Source organism: Saccopteryx leptura, chromosome 11 (genome assembly GCF_036850995.1).
Source record: "Saccopteryx leptura isolate mSacLep1 chromosome 11, mSacLep1_pri_phased_curated, whole genome shotgun sequence".
NCBI classification, from domain to species: domain Eukaryota; kingdom Metazoa; phylum Chordata; class Mammalia; order Chiroptera; family Emballonuridae; genus Saccopteryx; species Saccopteryx leptura.
The window spans coordinates 76,327,683-76,344,497 of NC_089513.1; the positions used below are offsets into that span (position 1 = coordinate 76,327,683).

Consider the following 16,815-nt stretch of genomic DNA (forward strand, 5'->3'; position numbering starts at 1 on the left):
CTATAGTGACAGCTTTGCTACAATCTTTCCAACCCTGCAAGTATTTCCTTTCTTTTAGAATTTTTCATTGATGTTTTGGTGTGGAGGTGTGTGGATTATAGGACAAGAATAGATTATTCCCACAAAGGTTAGGATGCAGACGGCCCATGTCAACCCAAAGAAGGCCCCTGTGCTATTTTTTAGGGTCACCCTACACGGCCGCTCCTCGGTCCTGGACTGTTCTCTATCCCCCTAGATGCGCCTTTTCAAGGATGACGTATGCATGGAGTCACAGAGGATGTCCTCTTTTGAGACTTGCACCTGTCACTCAGCATAACGCCTCTGAGATTCATCCGAGTTACAGAATTGCATTCCTTTCCATTATTGAGCAGTGTCCTCTCAGACGCATACATCCCAGCTTGTTTATTTAGATACGTAACTGATATATTGATGTTAAACATAATTGGTATTTGGAGAATTGGTACACTGGATTAAAATTCGTACATATGAATGATGCCATGAAGATTTCGTGGGAGCCAGCCAGCTCTGGATTCAAACACTAGTTCGGCTACTGAATTGTGGGCAGGTGGGAAAAGCCTCCCTGAGATTCGGGCATGGCAACGTGGAGGTCACAGGACCTATTTCATAGAATTCGAGAAGTAACTAAAATAGTACCAGAGCCCGTCAAGTGCCAGGCACGTCATAAACAGTTGAATGTGTCTGTCTTCCTTCCCATCTGCCGTCAAGTCAAGGTCAAATAGTACATATTTTTAGAAATGTTTATTCTCCTGATTTTCAGGCATAAAAACTCAAAATATCGACTCAATTCTCATTAGTTTTGTTAGCAGATGGGAGATATAATCTATTGTACTGTGCCTGGCATAGACAGATCTTTGTGGAGCATAAATTCTTTATCAATATATTTTTAAATACAGTACACAACACTAGTCTGCATTGCTTTTGCAATACAAAGTTACCCCCTGATGTGAGCTTCTAGAGGTGGAGAGTTCGGCCAACTTGCTTTTGAGTGGCACTGGCAGGACCAGGGTCCATGTAGTCTGAGGATGGCATGTGGAGGGTGCCTAGTGTATCTGCTCCTTGTTGTGTGGCCATGGCCAGCTGGAGAGGAGGACCCTCTGGGATACAAAAGAGGCTGGGGTCAGTCGGACTGCCCCCGGTGCCCCCCGACGGCACTGATGCCTAAGCATCCTCATCTCACTTGATCCTGGACTCCATTACTCATCCGTAATTGATTTGTTCCAAGTTCTAGAGCATAGCACCTGCCTTGTTTATCAGTCTAAGCAAGAAGAAGCAATTAAATTTCTGACCCAAAGATCAAAAAACAATCAAACAAACTCCCTGCATTTCATTTATTTTATACTTCTGGCTGCACAGCTGGGTGAGATGCCCTTCGGACACCAACCCTGAGTGTCGGAAGTCGCGTTGAGGAGGGTCTGAGTGCAGTTAACTGCCAAGTAAACCAGTCAAGTCACCTGCCGTTGAGTCGGTCTTAACTCACGTTTCCGACTTTTACAACGAGATCGTGCGAATTCACTTGGTCTCAAACTTCATGTTGCAGACTTCAAATGGAAATCTATCACACGTTCAGCAAATGCAATTTCTTATTCCCTAATGTTATAATTTATGAGATAAGGACCTGAATTTTCAGTCAGCAGGCAGATTGATACTGACCTTGTAGAGGGTGATCCTTTATTTATTTATTTATTTATTTATTTATTTATTTATATTTTTCTGAAGCTGGAAATGGGGAGAGACAGTCAGACAGACTCCCGCATGCGCCCGACCAGGATCCACCTGGCACGCCCACCAGGGGTGACGCTCTGCCCACCAGGGGGCGATGCTCTGCCCCTCCGGGGCGTCGCTCTGCCGAGACCAGAGCCACTCTAGCGCCTGGGGCAGAGGCCAAGGAGCCATCCCCAGCGCCCGGGCCATCTTTGCTCCAATGGAGCCTTGGCTGCGGGAGAGGAAGAGAGAGACAAAGAGGAAGGAGAGGGGGAGGGGTGGAGAAGCAGATGGGCACTTCTCCTGTGTGCACTGGCTGGGAATCAAACCCGGGACTTCCACACACTGGGCCGATGCTCCACCACTGAGCCAACCGGCCAGGACCTCATGTTCTATTTTTATTGGGGATCTATAAGAGCCAGAAAAAATTAAAGCAAGTCATCAGTGAGCAGAAAACAAACTTAAGAATTTTATTCTCACCTATTACATTAAGTTGAAGACAGTGTTGCACGTTGAAGCATTAATTATAACAATGACATGGTTGATATAATGAAATATGATTAGTCATACCCAGTTTGATAACAAATGGATAATCAGAAGTGTAAAAACAATATGCAGTGCTGTGTTTCTTTCCCCTAACTTCCTTCCACAGCGGCACAATATATGGATATAAGCCCTTATATAAAGGGTAAGGTGTTCCACTACTTAGTACCTTCTGACAGCAGTTAAGACAATACGTTCTTTCTCTGGTTAACAATTATTTTTCTTGCCTGTCAGGCAGTGGTTCAGTGAATAGAGCATTGGACTGGAACACAGAGGACCCAGGTTTGAAACCCCGAGGTCACTGGCTTGAACGTGGGTTCACCAGCTTGAGCGTGGGGTTGCTGGCTTGAGCGTGGGATCATAGACGTGACCTCATGGTTGCTGGCTTGAAGCCCAAGGCCGCTGGCTTGAGCAAAGGGTCACTCCCTCTGCTGTAGCTCCCTGGTCAAGGCACATATGAGAAGCCATCAATGAATAACTAAGGTGCCCCAACAAAGAAGTGACGCTTCTCATCTCTCTCTCTTCCTATCTGTCTGTCCTTATCTTTCCCTCTCTCTGTCTCTGTCAAAAAAAAAAAAAAAAAGAATTCTTTTCCTTGCTTGTAGTTGTAACCTTGTGGCAGGGTGAGGTGTGGCAGGGGGGACCCAGTCATTTAATAATCTATTTAAATATGATGAAATCTAGGGCAAGGGAACTCAGCCCTCACTACAAATCAGCATGCCGAAAATCATCTGATTCCAACCTAACGGTTGAAAATGGTCCATCTATGAACATGACCTGCCATGAGTGTCTAGTTTCTGCTCTGTCTCTGTTTCCATCCTTGCCCCGTTTGCTGAAGGACAACCAAGCAAATGCTGATCGGCATTCACAGTCTGTGTCGCTGACGAAGGACATGCCGCTGTCATCAGCCTGGTTTGTCCTGTGGGCTCCGTGCCACTGCTAACAGAACTGTTTCTCCGAGTGTGAGCGGGATTGTGACTTTGTTTAGGACGTTCCGCATTTACCACAGCACAGGCAATGACTTTGAGGTGTGTGAAGTTACAAAGCCAGTTCAGCAGGAGTGAGTCATCTACGGGGCGCTGAGGAGTAACGGTCACCATAACCAGCACGTACCGTTGTGAACGGTCCAGGCTTTGTCCCACGTCGCGGGGCGAGGTAGGCAATGTCACCCTCCTTTTATGACACTGCAGGAACAGAGGAGTTATACCGAGTTGGCCAAGATCCCGTAATTAGGAAGTCACAGAGCAAAGATAGAAACTTGAGTTCTGTTGAGTTTTACTTTTTGGGTTCAACCATCATCCTTCCTGACATATAACCCTACATCCTTTTCCTTAAGAATCACTTCAAGTTATTCTCAGGGAACTCGCATATTTTGAAACGTCCCCTGATGTTATGTACCCATGGGTTTATATGTTAGAAACATGTGAGTTTTTAATTTTTATTTTTTATGATTCATCGTATGGTAAAGAACTCAATAGTCACAGATGTGGAAACAGACCAGGCAGTGGTTAACCTGAGTCTTTGTGAGTTGGCACTCCATGGCTGGAGAGAAAACCCAGGACCCACCTAGGGTATTCCGTCCTCCTCATTATAATGTGTTTTATCGTGCAGATTTGCCCAATGCTTTAGCGTTGACCAAGCATTTTATACATGTAAGCCTTTCAGTGTCTTCGCAAAGATTTATGAACCCAGTTTCACAGATGTTCAAACTGAGAGTCGGAGAGCCCAAGTGACGTCTGTAGCCACAGAGTATTGTCAGCATGTCTCAAGTCACGTCCGCTAACTTAGTGATTAAAAATCTCTATTGTAAGAGAGGTGCATTCAGTTGATAACAAACTCGTTAAATTGCCCTGTTCTTTCCCAGGCTGACTTGGTCCCAGTAGCGTCACGCCTGTACCTTCAGCGAACTGTAACTAGGTTCTCGGATAAAGTATGTGCTTTGTAGTATGTGCTTTTTGGTGGCTGTTCTAGCTGGAGATGAGTCCCACTCATCCAGGTCAGAAGCATCTGGCATTTGAGGGAAACGTCCCTTTGCCGCTGCACCTGCGACCCAGATGTACAAATCACTCCACTAGCTGTTTTTCTTCCTGTTTTCCTGAGAAAACAGCTACCCCCCTAAATCAAGTCCTGAAGACCATTCTGAGGAGAGGCACTATGCTATGATGTCAGGACTAGGAGGCCAGAGGGGTGACCCTGGACACTCCCAGCAGTCTTTAGTTTGCCTGTGAAGATGCTGTGTTTTTGAATTTACTATGGACGTGTTTAAGCGCGACACTTCTTGAGTTATCCAGTCCCGTGTCTTATTTCTTATTCGAGTTTCAGGAGGGTTCTCTATATCAAATCGTTCATTCTCCAGATCTAATTCAATAAAAATATATTAAAGTAATGCCTTAAGAAGTTCAATAATTGTTAGAATGAGTTTCCAGATGCCTTTATTCTGAAGCCACAAGCAGTTACCTTGTCTTTTAAAACAAATAAATCTCTTTTTTCAAGTCTATTCCCATGAGATCCTCTACCAAACTATACGTTATTATTTCAAGTTCCTCATTTGGATAGAATCATGTAACTTGGAATTTCCTTAAACACCCCTAGCCCAGGCTTAGCGTTATGAATACAGATTGTTGTTGATTTTGAAAAGAAGTAGCTATTCTTTTGGAAGAGACTTCCCTTGTTTCTCTTACAGAAAGCCTTCCCAATTGTTCATACTTCACCATGTCAGCTATGCAGGAAAAAGACTGTGCTTTCTCTCTGTTTTTGCCTGTGGAGTTGAGAACATTTCAACAAAATGCCTGGGTTAACCTCTGAGTGGCCTGAAACACCTGGAAACCACTGTTTGCAATCCTGTATCTTCTTCGGTCCTTGGAAATGCTCAGCACCTTTGCCAGAGAGATTCTGTGTATACACTAAAGAAGGCCAACTCCTTGGGCCTTAGCAGTCCGTCTCCATCTGGCTCTCGCGATATTCACAGGTTCGGTGTATGCAACCCAACTGGTAATAATCTTGCGGATCCAGAGACATCTCCTATTCCCGTCTTGCAAGCACCTCATATTTTCAAACTTAAAGAAGAAAAATGCATTCACTTATCTTCCCATTTACAGATAGTCAATACTTGATCTTTGCACCTGTAACCAACACAAAGGTCCCCTCCAACCTGACGATTTTTTGTACAGTTGTCTTGTTTGTGGAAGAAAAAGCATAAACCGTATGGACGAGGACTCTTCGCATGCTGGGCCAGCACCTTACTAGCTTTTCCTGAAACATGAGTGTGTGTGTGTGTGTGGGGTGGGGAGATGGTAGGCATTGGACATTGGAATTAAATAATTCCCCCAAGAGGCCCTGGCCGGTTGGCTCAGCGGTAGAGCATCGACCTGGCGTGCGGGCGACCCGGGTTCGATTCCCGGCCAGGGCACATAGGAGAAGCGCCCATTTGCTTCTCCACCCCTCCCCCCTTCCTCTCTGTCTCTCTCTTCCCCTCCCGCAGCCAAGGCTCCATTGGAGCAAAGATGGCCCCGGGCGCTGGGTTGGCTCCTTGGCCGCTGCCCCAGGCGCTAGAGTGGCTCTGGTCGTGGCAGAGCGACGCCCCGGAGGGGCAGAGCATCGCCCCCTGGTGGGCAGAGCTTCGCCCCTGGTGGGCGTGCCGGATGGATCCCGGTCGGGCACATGCGGGAGTCTGTCTGACTGTCTCTCCCCGTTTCCAGCTTCAGAAAAATACAAAAAAAAAAATTAAAAAAATTAAAAAAATTCCCCCAAGATTTGTCTCAGAATTTACCATGGTCCATGCTTCCTGGGTGCAGACACAGGGTGGGATGGAGTGGTTGTTAAGTTGTGCACTTAAAACCATAATATGAATCACCGGAAATGGGAGAATAAAAGAGTTATAAAGGCCACAGTTTTTACCTAGATTATCCAGGGGCTAGGAGCCGAGATGGGCGGCGTTCTGTTGAGCAGCACGGCCGCTATAACCCATTGGAAAGCACAGCGATACACCTAGAATTAAATTGAGAATTTAAACAAGATTCCCACGGATTAAATACAGGTAGCGAGGTTTTTAATCTAGAAACAAAGTTAATTTAAGAATGGAAGCGGGATCCCAAAGGATTCTTTGAAGTTGAAAATACATATTTTGGCAAAGAGTTGGCTTAAATGACTTATAAGAAGATAAAATGGAGAAACACACTGATAAGCACCTTCTTTTCTTTTCTTTTTTTCTTTTTAATTTTTTAATTTTTTTTTTTTTTTTTTTACAGAGACAGAGAGAGAGTCAGAGAGAGGGATAGACAGGGACAGACAGACAGGAACGGAGAGATGAGAAGCATCAATCATTAGTTTCTCGTTGTGCATTGCGACAGTTTAGTTGTTCATTGATTGCTTTCTCATATTGCCTTGACCGCGGGCCTTCAGCAGACCAAGTGACCCCTTGCTTAAGCCAGCGACCTTGGGTCTAAGCTGCTGAGTTTTGCTCAAACCAAATGAGCCCACGCTCAAGCTGGCGACCTTGGGGTCTCCAACCTGGGTCCTTGGCATCCCAGTCCGACGCTCTATCCTCTGTGCCACCGCCTGGTCAGGCCTGATAAGCACCTTCTTTACCTCAGGAACTTATCATGTTCTCCTTCAATGGTCAATACAAGCCCAGAGATAAGAAGAATTAGTTCATTTTGTCCCCAAAGAAGTGCAGGCTCAGAAGGTTAAGGAACCCGCCCGAGGACACAAAGCTCATGCTCTCTCCTCCTTTCTACGAGTAACCAACCTGCTCAGCTCTTCACGGAAGCTTAATTCAATGTCGGCATCTCGATAAGGTGAGCTGAGAGTCAGCACCAACTTCCATTTCAGCGATGGCTCATTAGTCAGCCATGAATCATTCAACAACACTCTCCGGCCATCTGATATGAACAAGTGACAGGGACACTGAGAATTCTGAAGGAAAATAGTTCATCTTATTCCTGTCTTGGATAGCATGCAAAAGAGAAGTCAGAACGCACACAGGTCGACTGCACAATGTGTGCGCCCCCTCAAAACACGGGTGCCCCCAGAATCATTCTTGTAAGCAATCAAAGGAGCAGGAAGTGACTGGGGATGGATGTTAGAATGAGCTGAGTTAAGGCAGGAGAGGCCTATTTTTATATCCAGAAGTTAAATTTCATAGAACTTGAACACGCTCAAGGTGTTCGTTGCACGCCAGGCGTAATTAATCGAGTGTGATGAATCCTCACATCCGCCTTGTAAAGGCGACGACAACTCAAGCAGAGAGAGGTCAGGCACCTTGCCCAGGTTAGCGGAGCTGGCAAGTGGCAGAGGTGGGCTGTGACCTGAGGCAAGTGCCAGAGTGGCTGCCTCACACCGACCGACCTTGCACCTTCCACCTCAGTGCACCGTGTCTATCTAGGGGCGCAAAGTCTGTGATTCCCTAACCCTCGTGTGTGTGAAAAACCCAGCCCTGGTTGTTTCTGCAGGAGTTAAGTTCACTGATCTCTTCAACGGGTCCTTACTGAATACCTACAGTGTGCCATACAGGGCTCCCACTGGGGACAGAGCCATGAACAGGGGCGTCCGGGACCCTGCCCTTTTTTTTTTTTTTTAAGGGAACTGTGCTAGGTACTCAATGCACATTAACAGTGTGCATCACAACGCGCTTTAATCTGGAAAATTATGCATGGTTTCATTAGCTTGATTACATTACCTACATTAGACTCTCCTTATATCCAAAGGTATCCTTAGGAACTACACTTTAAAATTAATTTAAACTCCATTAAGTAGGAAGGTTTGGGGGACCCTGTTTAGAACCAGAGGAGCAGTTTAAACACAGTCTTTGAGTGATTTTCCGAATGGAGCAATAAACCATGTGTCTTTGTAGTAGTCATACCGTCTACACGGCATAGTATTACCACAAATACAGCCGCCCGCTCTGGTCCACGTAGGAACAGGTACTCTCACTGCCCCAAATTGCTTATTATATATGCCGTTCTGTGCCGCTGATCTGGCAAACGCTAAGTCACTGGTTATCTGATGATGTTTGTAATCATGTGGAGGGTAAATTATCCAACATTGAAAAAATTCACACTGTCATTAGAATAGCATCTCCAAACAACCAATCATTTGCCAAATCTAACTGGCCTTTTTATCCCAACAATGTTGCTTTTTCATGAGGACAAAAAGGCCCACTTCCAAAAACCATCAAGCTAAATCCCATTAAAATAAATGAACATTCCAGAAACCGGGAAGGCACTTCTACATTTTAAGAAGGGTAGGACCCCAGGAATATTTTCACACACACCCCCCACCCCTGCCTCACACACATTCACGCTTCCCTACCTGCTCTCTGGAGTGGGGGGGGGGGTGCACTATGTCAGTCTCTAGGACAACCTCCCTGGCCCCCCCACGTCTGCTGCTTAAACTTGTCACACAGGGCAGGGACTCACGGCCTCAGCAAGCCGGCTCTGCCCACAGGTGCGGTTCCACAGCGACTTCCCCGCCCGTGCACATGCGTGTCCACCCACGCAGGGTGCGTTCTGCATGCAGGCGGTGTGCGCCCGCCTTGTCTCCTCGCCCCTGGGGACTCAGGGAACAGCGAGATGAAACCAACAGCCGCCCCCCCCCACCCCCCCGCTGGTGGCTGTCCCCGCTGAGGCCCCAGAATCTGCAATGCTACGTATCACAAGCAGTTAATAACGGGAGACGGAGGGTGAGCAGGAGCATACAGGACCGAGGGAGGCCGGGGCCTCCGTACAAGCGACAGGAGCTGGGATCTCCGCGCTCTCACACACAAAGCCCGGGGCGCTGGAGGGCAGGCAGCCGCTCGGCGTCCCCAGTCCTCCGAGACGCTGTCCCTGCCTGCGCCCGGGAACCTCCGCCGGGCGCGCGTCCCGCGCGGGGCCACGGGGGTTCGGGGGGCGCCGGCTGCAGGGCACCGCGCGGCCGCCGGCAGCGTCTGCGCTCCGAAGACGCGTACACACACCGTCCTCCCCGCCGATGTGCGGGCTTCCTAACCCGCCCAGCGGCGGCCTGGGAGGGGTTTCCCAGCAGCTCCCTCTCTGGCGCCTTCCCTCCCCGCCTCCCGGGTTAGCACCCCCCGCGGGGGGCTCCTCGGGCCCCGCCCGCCCTCCGAGGGGCGCCGGTGTCGGTGCCGGTGCCGCTGTCCCGGCCGCGGCCGCCCGCCCGCTCCGCCGACGCCGCCTCCTCCGGGCGTTCCCGGGGGCCGGACCCCGCGCCGCGGCGCCGCGGCTGCTCTCGCGCCCGGGACTCCCCGCCCTCCCGCGCGACCCCGCGCGCCCGGGCAGGCGGCGCTTGAGGAGGGCAGGGGGCGAGCAGGGGAGCGCGGGGCCCGTCCGGGGGTGGCCGCCTCCGCCGCCGCCCGCGAGCCTCGCCGCGCGGCCCCGCCCGCCGCCCGCGCCCCGCCCGCCGCGCCCCGGCGGCTGCCTCGGCGACCGCAGGCTGCCTGCCCCCGCCGGCCGCGGCGCGCCCTAGCAGCATGCTCTATTTCCAGATGGTGATCATGGCAGGGACGGTGATGCTGGCATACTACTTCGAGTACACCGACACGTTCGCCGTGAACGTGCAGGGCTTCTTCTGCCACGACAGCGCCTACCGCAAGCCCTACCCGGGCCCGGAGGACAGCAGCGCCGTGCCGCCCGCGCTCCTCTACTCGCTGGCCGCCGGGGTCCCCGCGCTCGTGGTAAGCCCGGCGCCCGCGCCCCGCGCTCGGGGTGCAGGCCCCGCCGAGGGTCGGCCGCCGCCGCCCGCGCCTCCCGAGTTTCCTCCAAGTTGCGGGCAGCCCCTTCCCCAGAGGACATCTTCTAGGGCGCGTCAGGGTGGGTGCGGGGGAAGCCCCATCTCCCCCGCGCGCGCGCGCCGCCCCGCACCCCAGCCGCGGCTGCGGTGTCTGGTGACCGAACGGGGGAGGCGACCGGAGGAGGGGGCTGTCGGGGGTGCTGGGTGGGGGTCGGGAGCCTGCGGGGTGCAGGGTGGGCCAGTGGGGTGCCTCTTGACTTCACCTGCTCGGTGGCTTGGCTCCCAGATTGCCACGGGAAGACGAGCGCAGCGGGGCCGGCGCCAGGGACAGGGATCTGTTGCTGGGGTGTGGAGGGGACTCCCGCTTGCCCGGTCCTGACGCCTGTGACCCTGTGACCACCTCCTGCCCAGTCCCTGAAAGTGCTGACGGGACTAAGCTGACCGGGGAACGCGTCTCTAAGAGAATAGAGAACCGCTCCTACAGGAAGAGCCTCAGCTCTGGGCTTGCTGAGAAGCAGGGGCTGTCTCTCAGTTCCAACATGTATCAATATACAAGGGCCGCTCCCCTCCCTGGGCAGTGGGCAGCTAAGTCCCTTCCTCTAAGCCTCCCTGAGAATGCCTGTTGGGCTCATGCCCTGTGTGTGTGTGTGTGTGTGTGTGTGTGTCTCTATGGACACACATGTGCGTGCACAGACATATGTATTTACTGCGGTAATGATCATATTAATAATTTACATATCTGAATAGGATGCCGAGTTGTTAGTAGGAGGACTGATGGTGTTTCTTCAGAAAACATGGTTCCTGTCAGAGAGTTGGAGGTTCCCTTGCCTGCCATACACGGCCTCCCTGCCTCCCTCCCTCCACAGATAACAGATAACAAACAGGAAATTAAAAAATGAGGAGGGAAGTGTTATTTTCAGTGGCCCAGTCTGTAAATCCCGGTAATGAGGGTTGAGAACATCTGCTGTATCTATTAGGTTCGGATATTCACGTGTTCTTTGATGTTAGGGGAAATCATTCCGTCATTTGCGAAATAATGAAAAGTGCCTGACACGCATAATGGAATTCCAGAAACAAAGCCAGGAACTTCTTGCTCTCCTCAGAGTAACTTTGTCCCGGGCACCGTGACGGGCGCCTTCACGTCAGCTCCAGCCCGTGGGTTTGGGGGAGCGGCGGACCTTGCACCCCAAAACGTTTTGTTGCTGACCTGTGTCATCACCCCCAAATCCATGTTTCTGTCATCTCGCCTCCATTTGAAAAGCTGGAAGAGGGTAAAAAAAAAATAGGTTTGTTTTCCCCCCAGAGGCTGGTTCTGCAGATGTTGGGTTCTCAGGCATGTGTTTTCCAAGAGAATAAAGAGCTCAGGGGTTTTTCAAGGTTTTCCTTTATTGTTGTTGCTGTTTGTTTGTTATTTCACAACCCTAGTTTTGTTACCACCACGGTCACTAGCGTCTGTAACTCATCCCTTGGCCAATGCTGGTCCGTGCTCTATTTAAATGAGATAGCACTTTTTTTTTTTTTGTATTTCTCTGAAGCCAGAAATGGGGAGAGACAGTCAGACAGACTCCCGCATGCGCCCGACCTGGATCCACCCGGCACGCCCACCAGGGGGCGACGCTCTGCCCACCAGGGGGCGATGCTCTGCCGCGACCAGAGCCACTCTAGCGCCTGGGACAGAGGCCAAGGAGCCATCCCCAGCGCCCGGGCCATCTGTGCTCCAATGGAGCCTTGGCTGCGGGAGGGGAAGAGAGAGACAGAGAGGAAGGAGGGGGGGTTGGAGAAGCAAATGGGCGCTTCTCCTATGTGCCCTGGCCGGGAATCGAACCCGGACTTCTGCACGCCAGGCTGACGCTCTACCACTGAGCCAACCGGCCAGGGCCGAGATAGCACTTTTCAGACCCTAACTGCCCCTCGGTGATGGCAGGTGCCAGTTACAGGCACTGACAGACGGGACCGAGGATTTTGATTATCTGCCGCCTCGCGGGGACCAAGGAGGGAAAGGCGATCGGGTGGTCATTACCGAATGCCTTCTGTGCTGGGTGGGCTGTGCGTCACCTTTCCAAGAGAGACCCTCGCCAGTGGACATTGAGGACCCTGAGGACCAGGTAGGAAACTATATCGAAGCACCTGAAGATAAAGATGGCAGGCGGGGTGGTGGCGAGCCCACGAGGCTGGGGCCAGATGCCTCGAGGCGTCCACAGGAAGTCAGCCGGGCGGGCCCCAGGGGCGGAGGCGGCTCGCTTCACATGCTTGACTTCTGGGTCTTGTACCAGAGAAAGAATCGGGGAGTCAGCGTGCAGAGGGGGGAAGGCTGGGTTTTGGAGACTCTCTGTTCCCCTTCTGTTCTTGCAGAGAGGTCGGTCTCGCAGTGTGAAACGTTGGGGCCAGGGATGGCAGGCCCGCCTTTCTGTGCCTCTCAAGGGCGCTGGCTTTGCACGGTCACTTGCATGAAGATACTATTATTAATAATAACGGTAGTGCCCTGGCCGGTTGGCTCAGTGGTAGAGCATCGGCCTGGCGTGCGGAAGTCCCGGGTTCGATTCCCGGCCAGGGCACACAGGAGAAGCGCCCATCTGCTTCTCCACCCCTCCCCCTCTCCTTCCTCTCTGTCTCTCTCTTCCCCTCCCACAGCCAAGGCTCCATTGGAGCAAAGATGGCCCGGGCGCTGGGAATGGCTCTGTGGCCTCTGCCCCAGGCACTAGAGTGGCTCTGGTCGCAACATGGCGACGCCCCGGAGAGGCAGAGCATCGCCCCCTGGTGGGCAGAGCGTCTCCCCCTGGTGGGCGTGCCGGGTGGATCCCGGTCGGGCGCATGCGGGAGTCTGTCTGTCTCTCCCCGTTTCCAGCTTCAGAAAAATACAAAATAATAATAATAATAATAACGGTAGTAGCACCATCACTTGTTGAGCTATAGACCTTATACCCATCCAATATCTGCATTATCTCTGACAGCAATGAGTATTATTGTCACCCATCATTTGGGAACAATGAAACCTAGATTAAAGTACATTGACCCTGCCAAACTCCCAAGCCTTCTCCTTTCCTCTTACAACATGCAGATTCAAGTTTACTCATAAATCCCTCTCTCAGCAAGGGCCTCAAACAGCCTCTCTCTCCGTCTCTTACATTTCTTGGGCTCTAACGGTAAAGGTTCTTCATAATATATAGTTTTTAACCTTAACAACTCATTTGTAATGCTTTCATTTTGAAAAGTAGCTCTCCTCATGACTACGAGGTAGGATTTTGTTTCATATTTGCTAAACATATTCATCTAAAAATTGAAAGCAATATTTTTTTTTCAATTTTATCACTTTTATATGGAGGTGACTTGGGGAGCAAATTGGAGTCTAACAAATTTGGATACAGATCCAGGGTCCATCCTGCTGGGAACTCGACTTGCTGGGTAACCTTGAAGAAGCTACTTAAGCTCTTTGAAGCCTCAATTTCCTAAGTCATAGAGTTTTGAGTATTAGGTTAAGTTTACTATATAAACAACACTCTTGGTTCATACTTGATACTCCAGAAGAATCAGTATCTCATTGGCTTTATTAATAAAATAATAACCCGGTGTTTATTGAGTTCTTGTATTGTAAGCATCACATGAGGCAGAGTCGAGGTGAGAAGGACACTTTCAGAAGTAACCACACTGACTGACCCCAAGGACTTTGCAGCCTAATTAGAGAAACGAGCCAGAGGCCATAAAACATAGGTCATCAGAATAGGAGTGTTACTGTATACCCACATAAATATACATGTCTGTTTGTAACACAAAGACCGCTCTGCTGGCTCAGAAGACGGTGGGATCGTTTTTGTTTGGAGGGATGAGGAAAGGCTTCATGAAGAACGTGGTAGCGTTTCAGATGTGACTTGAAGGAGAGGCTGAAACTGGAGTTTGAGTCCAGGCTGTACTCTCGAAATGGCAATTGGTTTGTGCTGTTTGTAAGAGTCGTGTGCGGGGGACACAGCGGGTACATGGCTGACGGGGACAACCTTGGGTCTCGGTGACGAGTCCTGGGATGCCAGGCCGAGAGTTTTCCTCGGTCTGTGGGGAGTTGAGTCATGCAGGGACATTGTCTGATGCATGGTGTTTGAGGACATTTCGGGGACAGTAGCGTAGGACTCTTCTATCATTAAAATATTCATGAGATAATTTTAAAGTCTTTATTCCAAAGTCTATTTCGTCTTGTGTCTTCAGAAAACACCTGTACTGTTTGTCATTTGGGCTCATTTGTATAAAGGTGACAGGGTTCCTAAGTTCTTTGACAACTGGAACCATTCCGTTGGATCTGGGTAGCACTTGTCAAAGCATCACACACAGAACTTAGAGATGGAGATCAGTGGTCTTTGGTTTGCACTGACTTCAAGAACCAGGGTGGTGGGGAGGGAGAGAGTGGTTTCTGCTCTCCACATGGGGATATGGTGGCTCCGTAGATGTTCAAGCCGCCCGGGTGATCTGAAGGAGATCGAGCCAGACCATGCTTTCTCCTAGAGCCAGAACCGAGACCGAGAGCCAGCCCCGAGCAGGGCAGGGCTGGGTCCGAGGGACATCTCTGACGCTGGATGTCGATGTCCCCGGGGAAACTCCCACTGGACCCGGGGAGCTGAGGGATGGAGCTCTTGTCCCAAGGGTGTGGCGTCACCAGGTGTGGCGGAGGTTGGTGATGACAAAAGGGCAGCTTGTATCCAGAGTTCGTCTGGTTAGATCCACAAATCTCAGGCTTTCCCCGGGCCCCTCCCAGCCGAAGCCTTGCCTTGGGGGCTGGAGTATTAGATTAGGAACGTGCTCCTGGGCATGGGGCAGGACGAAAAGCACAGACAGGGGTGTCGGGCAAGCTCCTATCCTGGTTTCTCTCACCCTCTGTCATACGACCTTGGGCAAAACTTTCTTGTCCATACACCGGAGATAAAAAATCTGCCTCTCAAGCGGCAGTGCACATGGAGGGCAGAGTCACAGACTCTGGGGTCAGACTGCTTGGGGTGGAAGCCCAGGTCTGCCTCATTCCAGCCCTGTGAACTTGGGCCTGCCTCTCCGTGCCTCAGTTTCTCCAGATGTAAAATGGAGATCATCTGAGTGTAAGTGTGAAATGGGTTCACATGTCTAAGTGCCGAAGTGGTGCCAGCTGTGCTGTGTGTGTGGCCACTGTGAGTGCCCTCCACTGTGTCCACTAAGGAAGGGCAACCTGTTGAAAGCACCGAGCAAAGTGCTTTTGTTTGTTGGTGGTTTCCACGGCTGATAATATCGCAGGTGGACAGAGGTCACCGAATTCGGTCCACTCACCTACAAAACCGGGGCGATAGAATAGCGAGCCTAGGACAACGCAATCAGAACTCAGTTCCTGGACTCAGGTCTGGGACCCCCACCTTGGAGGATGCCTGCGTTTCTTCATGGGTCCTGCCACCGGCTAGAGCCTCCCAGGCACCCGACACTGCGCACTGTTCGCTGAATGCGTAACTTCATTTAATGACAGGACTTTCTTTAAACGCTGGTGCCGTCTTTCAACCCACTGTGTCAACGAGACACATGATGCTTAGTGAGATGATATGCCATCCGTCATAAAACTCTAAACTCCGTTAATAGAGTTAATTTTCCCAACATACTTACAGAGGAGACTTGAAGAGATTAGGTGACCAATTCTGAGTTCCGCGGTGACGTTGCCGGGGTTATCAACACCTGTGCACTTAGTACTTTTGTTCTATGTCTTTATCCTAACACATGAACGACTCTTTAGAGATTTTTAGCCACGGTGATTCAGTCCCAGGAGAGCCCAGATTTTCTCGAACCTTCTATCCTCAGATGTCAGCGTTCCTGGTTTGCTGGGAAGCTCTGTGTGTAGGTGATGGTACAGGGTGTAGTGGAGGGAATCGTGCTGTTTGTTTCCTGTTAAGCTGGGCATGCCGTGGAGAGGTGGGAGGCAGCAGAAGGGATTCTGGGATTTTTCTGTTCTGTAGCCATGGTCCTTGTCTCTTTGAGAACACACACCAGGCACCTGCACTTTCGGGAAGCCACCCTCGGGGTCCAGACCTGCGGATATGGGGCCCAGGGAGCTGAGGGCCTCTCATTCTGCCGCACGCGTCTTAAATGGGACCTAGGGATCGACGAGGGCACAGCGAACACACCACAGTTTCAGTCAACACTGCATGCATGCACGTATGTATGTATGTATATATGTATGTATGCATGCAGTTTCTCATCAAAGCCACCGGGGCTTTCTGATACTGGCAGAGGTGTCCAAAGTCCCCTAAAAGTTAAGAACTCCTCCTTGAGGGTCTGTGGATCTGTTTAATCTCCCCCTGTGCCTCTTAGGACGCTGCTTTACTTAGGGACTCTCATTCATAGCTCTTCATTCACGTTCTCCTTCCATCCCCCACCCTCGCCACATGTCTTCTTGTCTCTGTTTCCATTTTCCCCTTCCCCTTGGCAAACTGAGAAGGAGATGGTGATCAGAGGAGAGAGCAGAGGCCCAGGACTCTGAAAACCAACAAGCTTCCCCCTCCCTCCTCCTTCTCCTCGTCTCTCTCCCCTCCCTCTCTCTCTCTCTCCTCTCCCCCCACCTGCCCTTTCTTCCCCCTCTCTCCTCCTTCTCCTCATCTCTCTCCCCTCCCTCTCTCTCTCTCCTCTCCCCACACCCTCCCTTTCTTCTCCCTCCCTCCTCCTTCTCCTCGTCTCTCTCTCCCCTCTCTCTCTCTCTCCTCTCCCCCACCCTCCCTTTCTTCTCCCTCCCTCCTCCTTCTCCTCATCTCTCTCCCCTCCCTCTCTCTCTCTCCTCTCCCTCCACCCTCCCTTTCTTCCCCCTCCCTCCTCCTTCTCCTCATCTCTCTCCCCTCC

At 51.1% G+C, this 16,815-nt stretch overlaps 1 protein-coding gene and 1 long non-coding RNA gene across 2 annotated transcripts in view; one reads left to right on the forward strand and one right to left on the reverse strand.

Annotated features, from left to right (window-relative positions):
* Positions 1-6,569: 6,569 nt before the first annotated feature.
* Positions 6,570-10,339, reverse strand: LOC136383045 (uncharacterized). Its single transcript, XR_010747364.1, has 3 exons — positions 10,254-10,339; positions 7,013-7,145; positions 6,570-6,874 (listed from the first exon to the last, which is right to left on the reverse strand). It is a non-coding gene; the product is annotated as an uncharacterized lncRNA (long non-coding RNA).
* PLPPR5 (phospholipid phosphatase related 5) overlaps positions 9,658-16,815 on the forward strand; it is a 97,501-nt gene continuing 90,343 nt past the window's right edge. Inside the window, exon 1 of the mRNA XM_066352543.1 lies at positions 9,658-9,934. Coding sequence (XP_066208640.1) covers positions 9,731-9,934 — 204 coding nt within the window. The 5' untranslated portion in view covers positions 9,658-9,730. The remainder of the gene's footprint in view (positions 9,935-16,815) is intronic.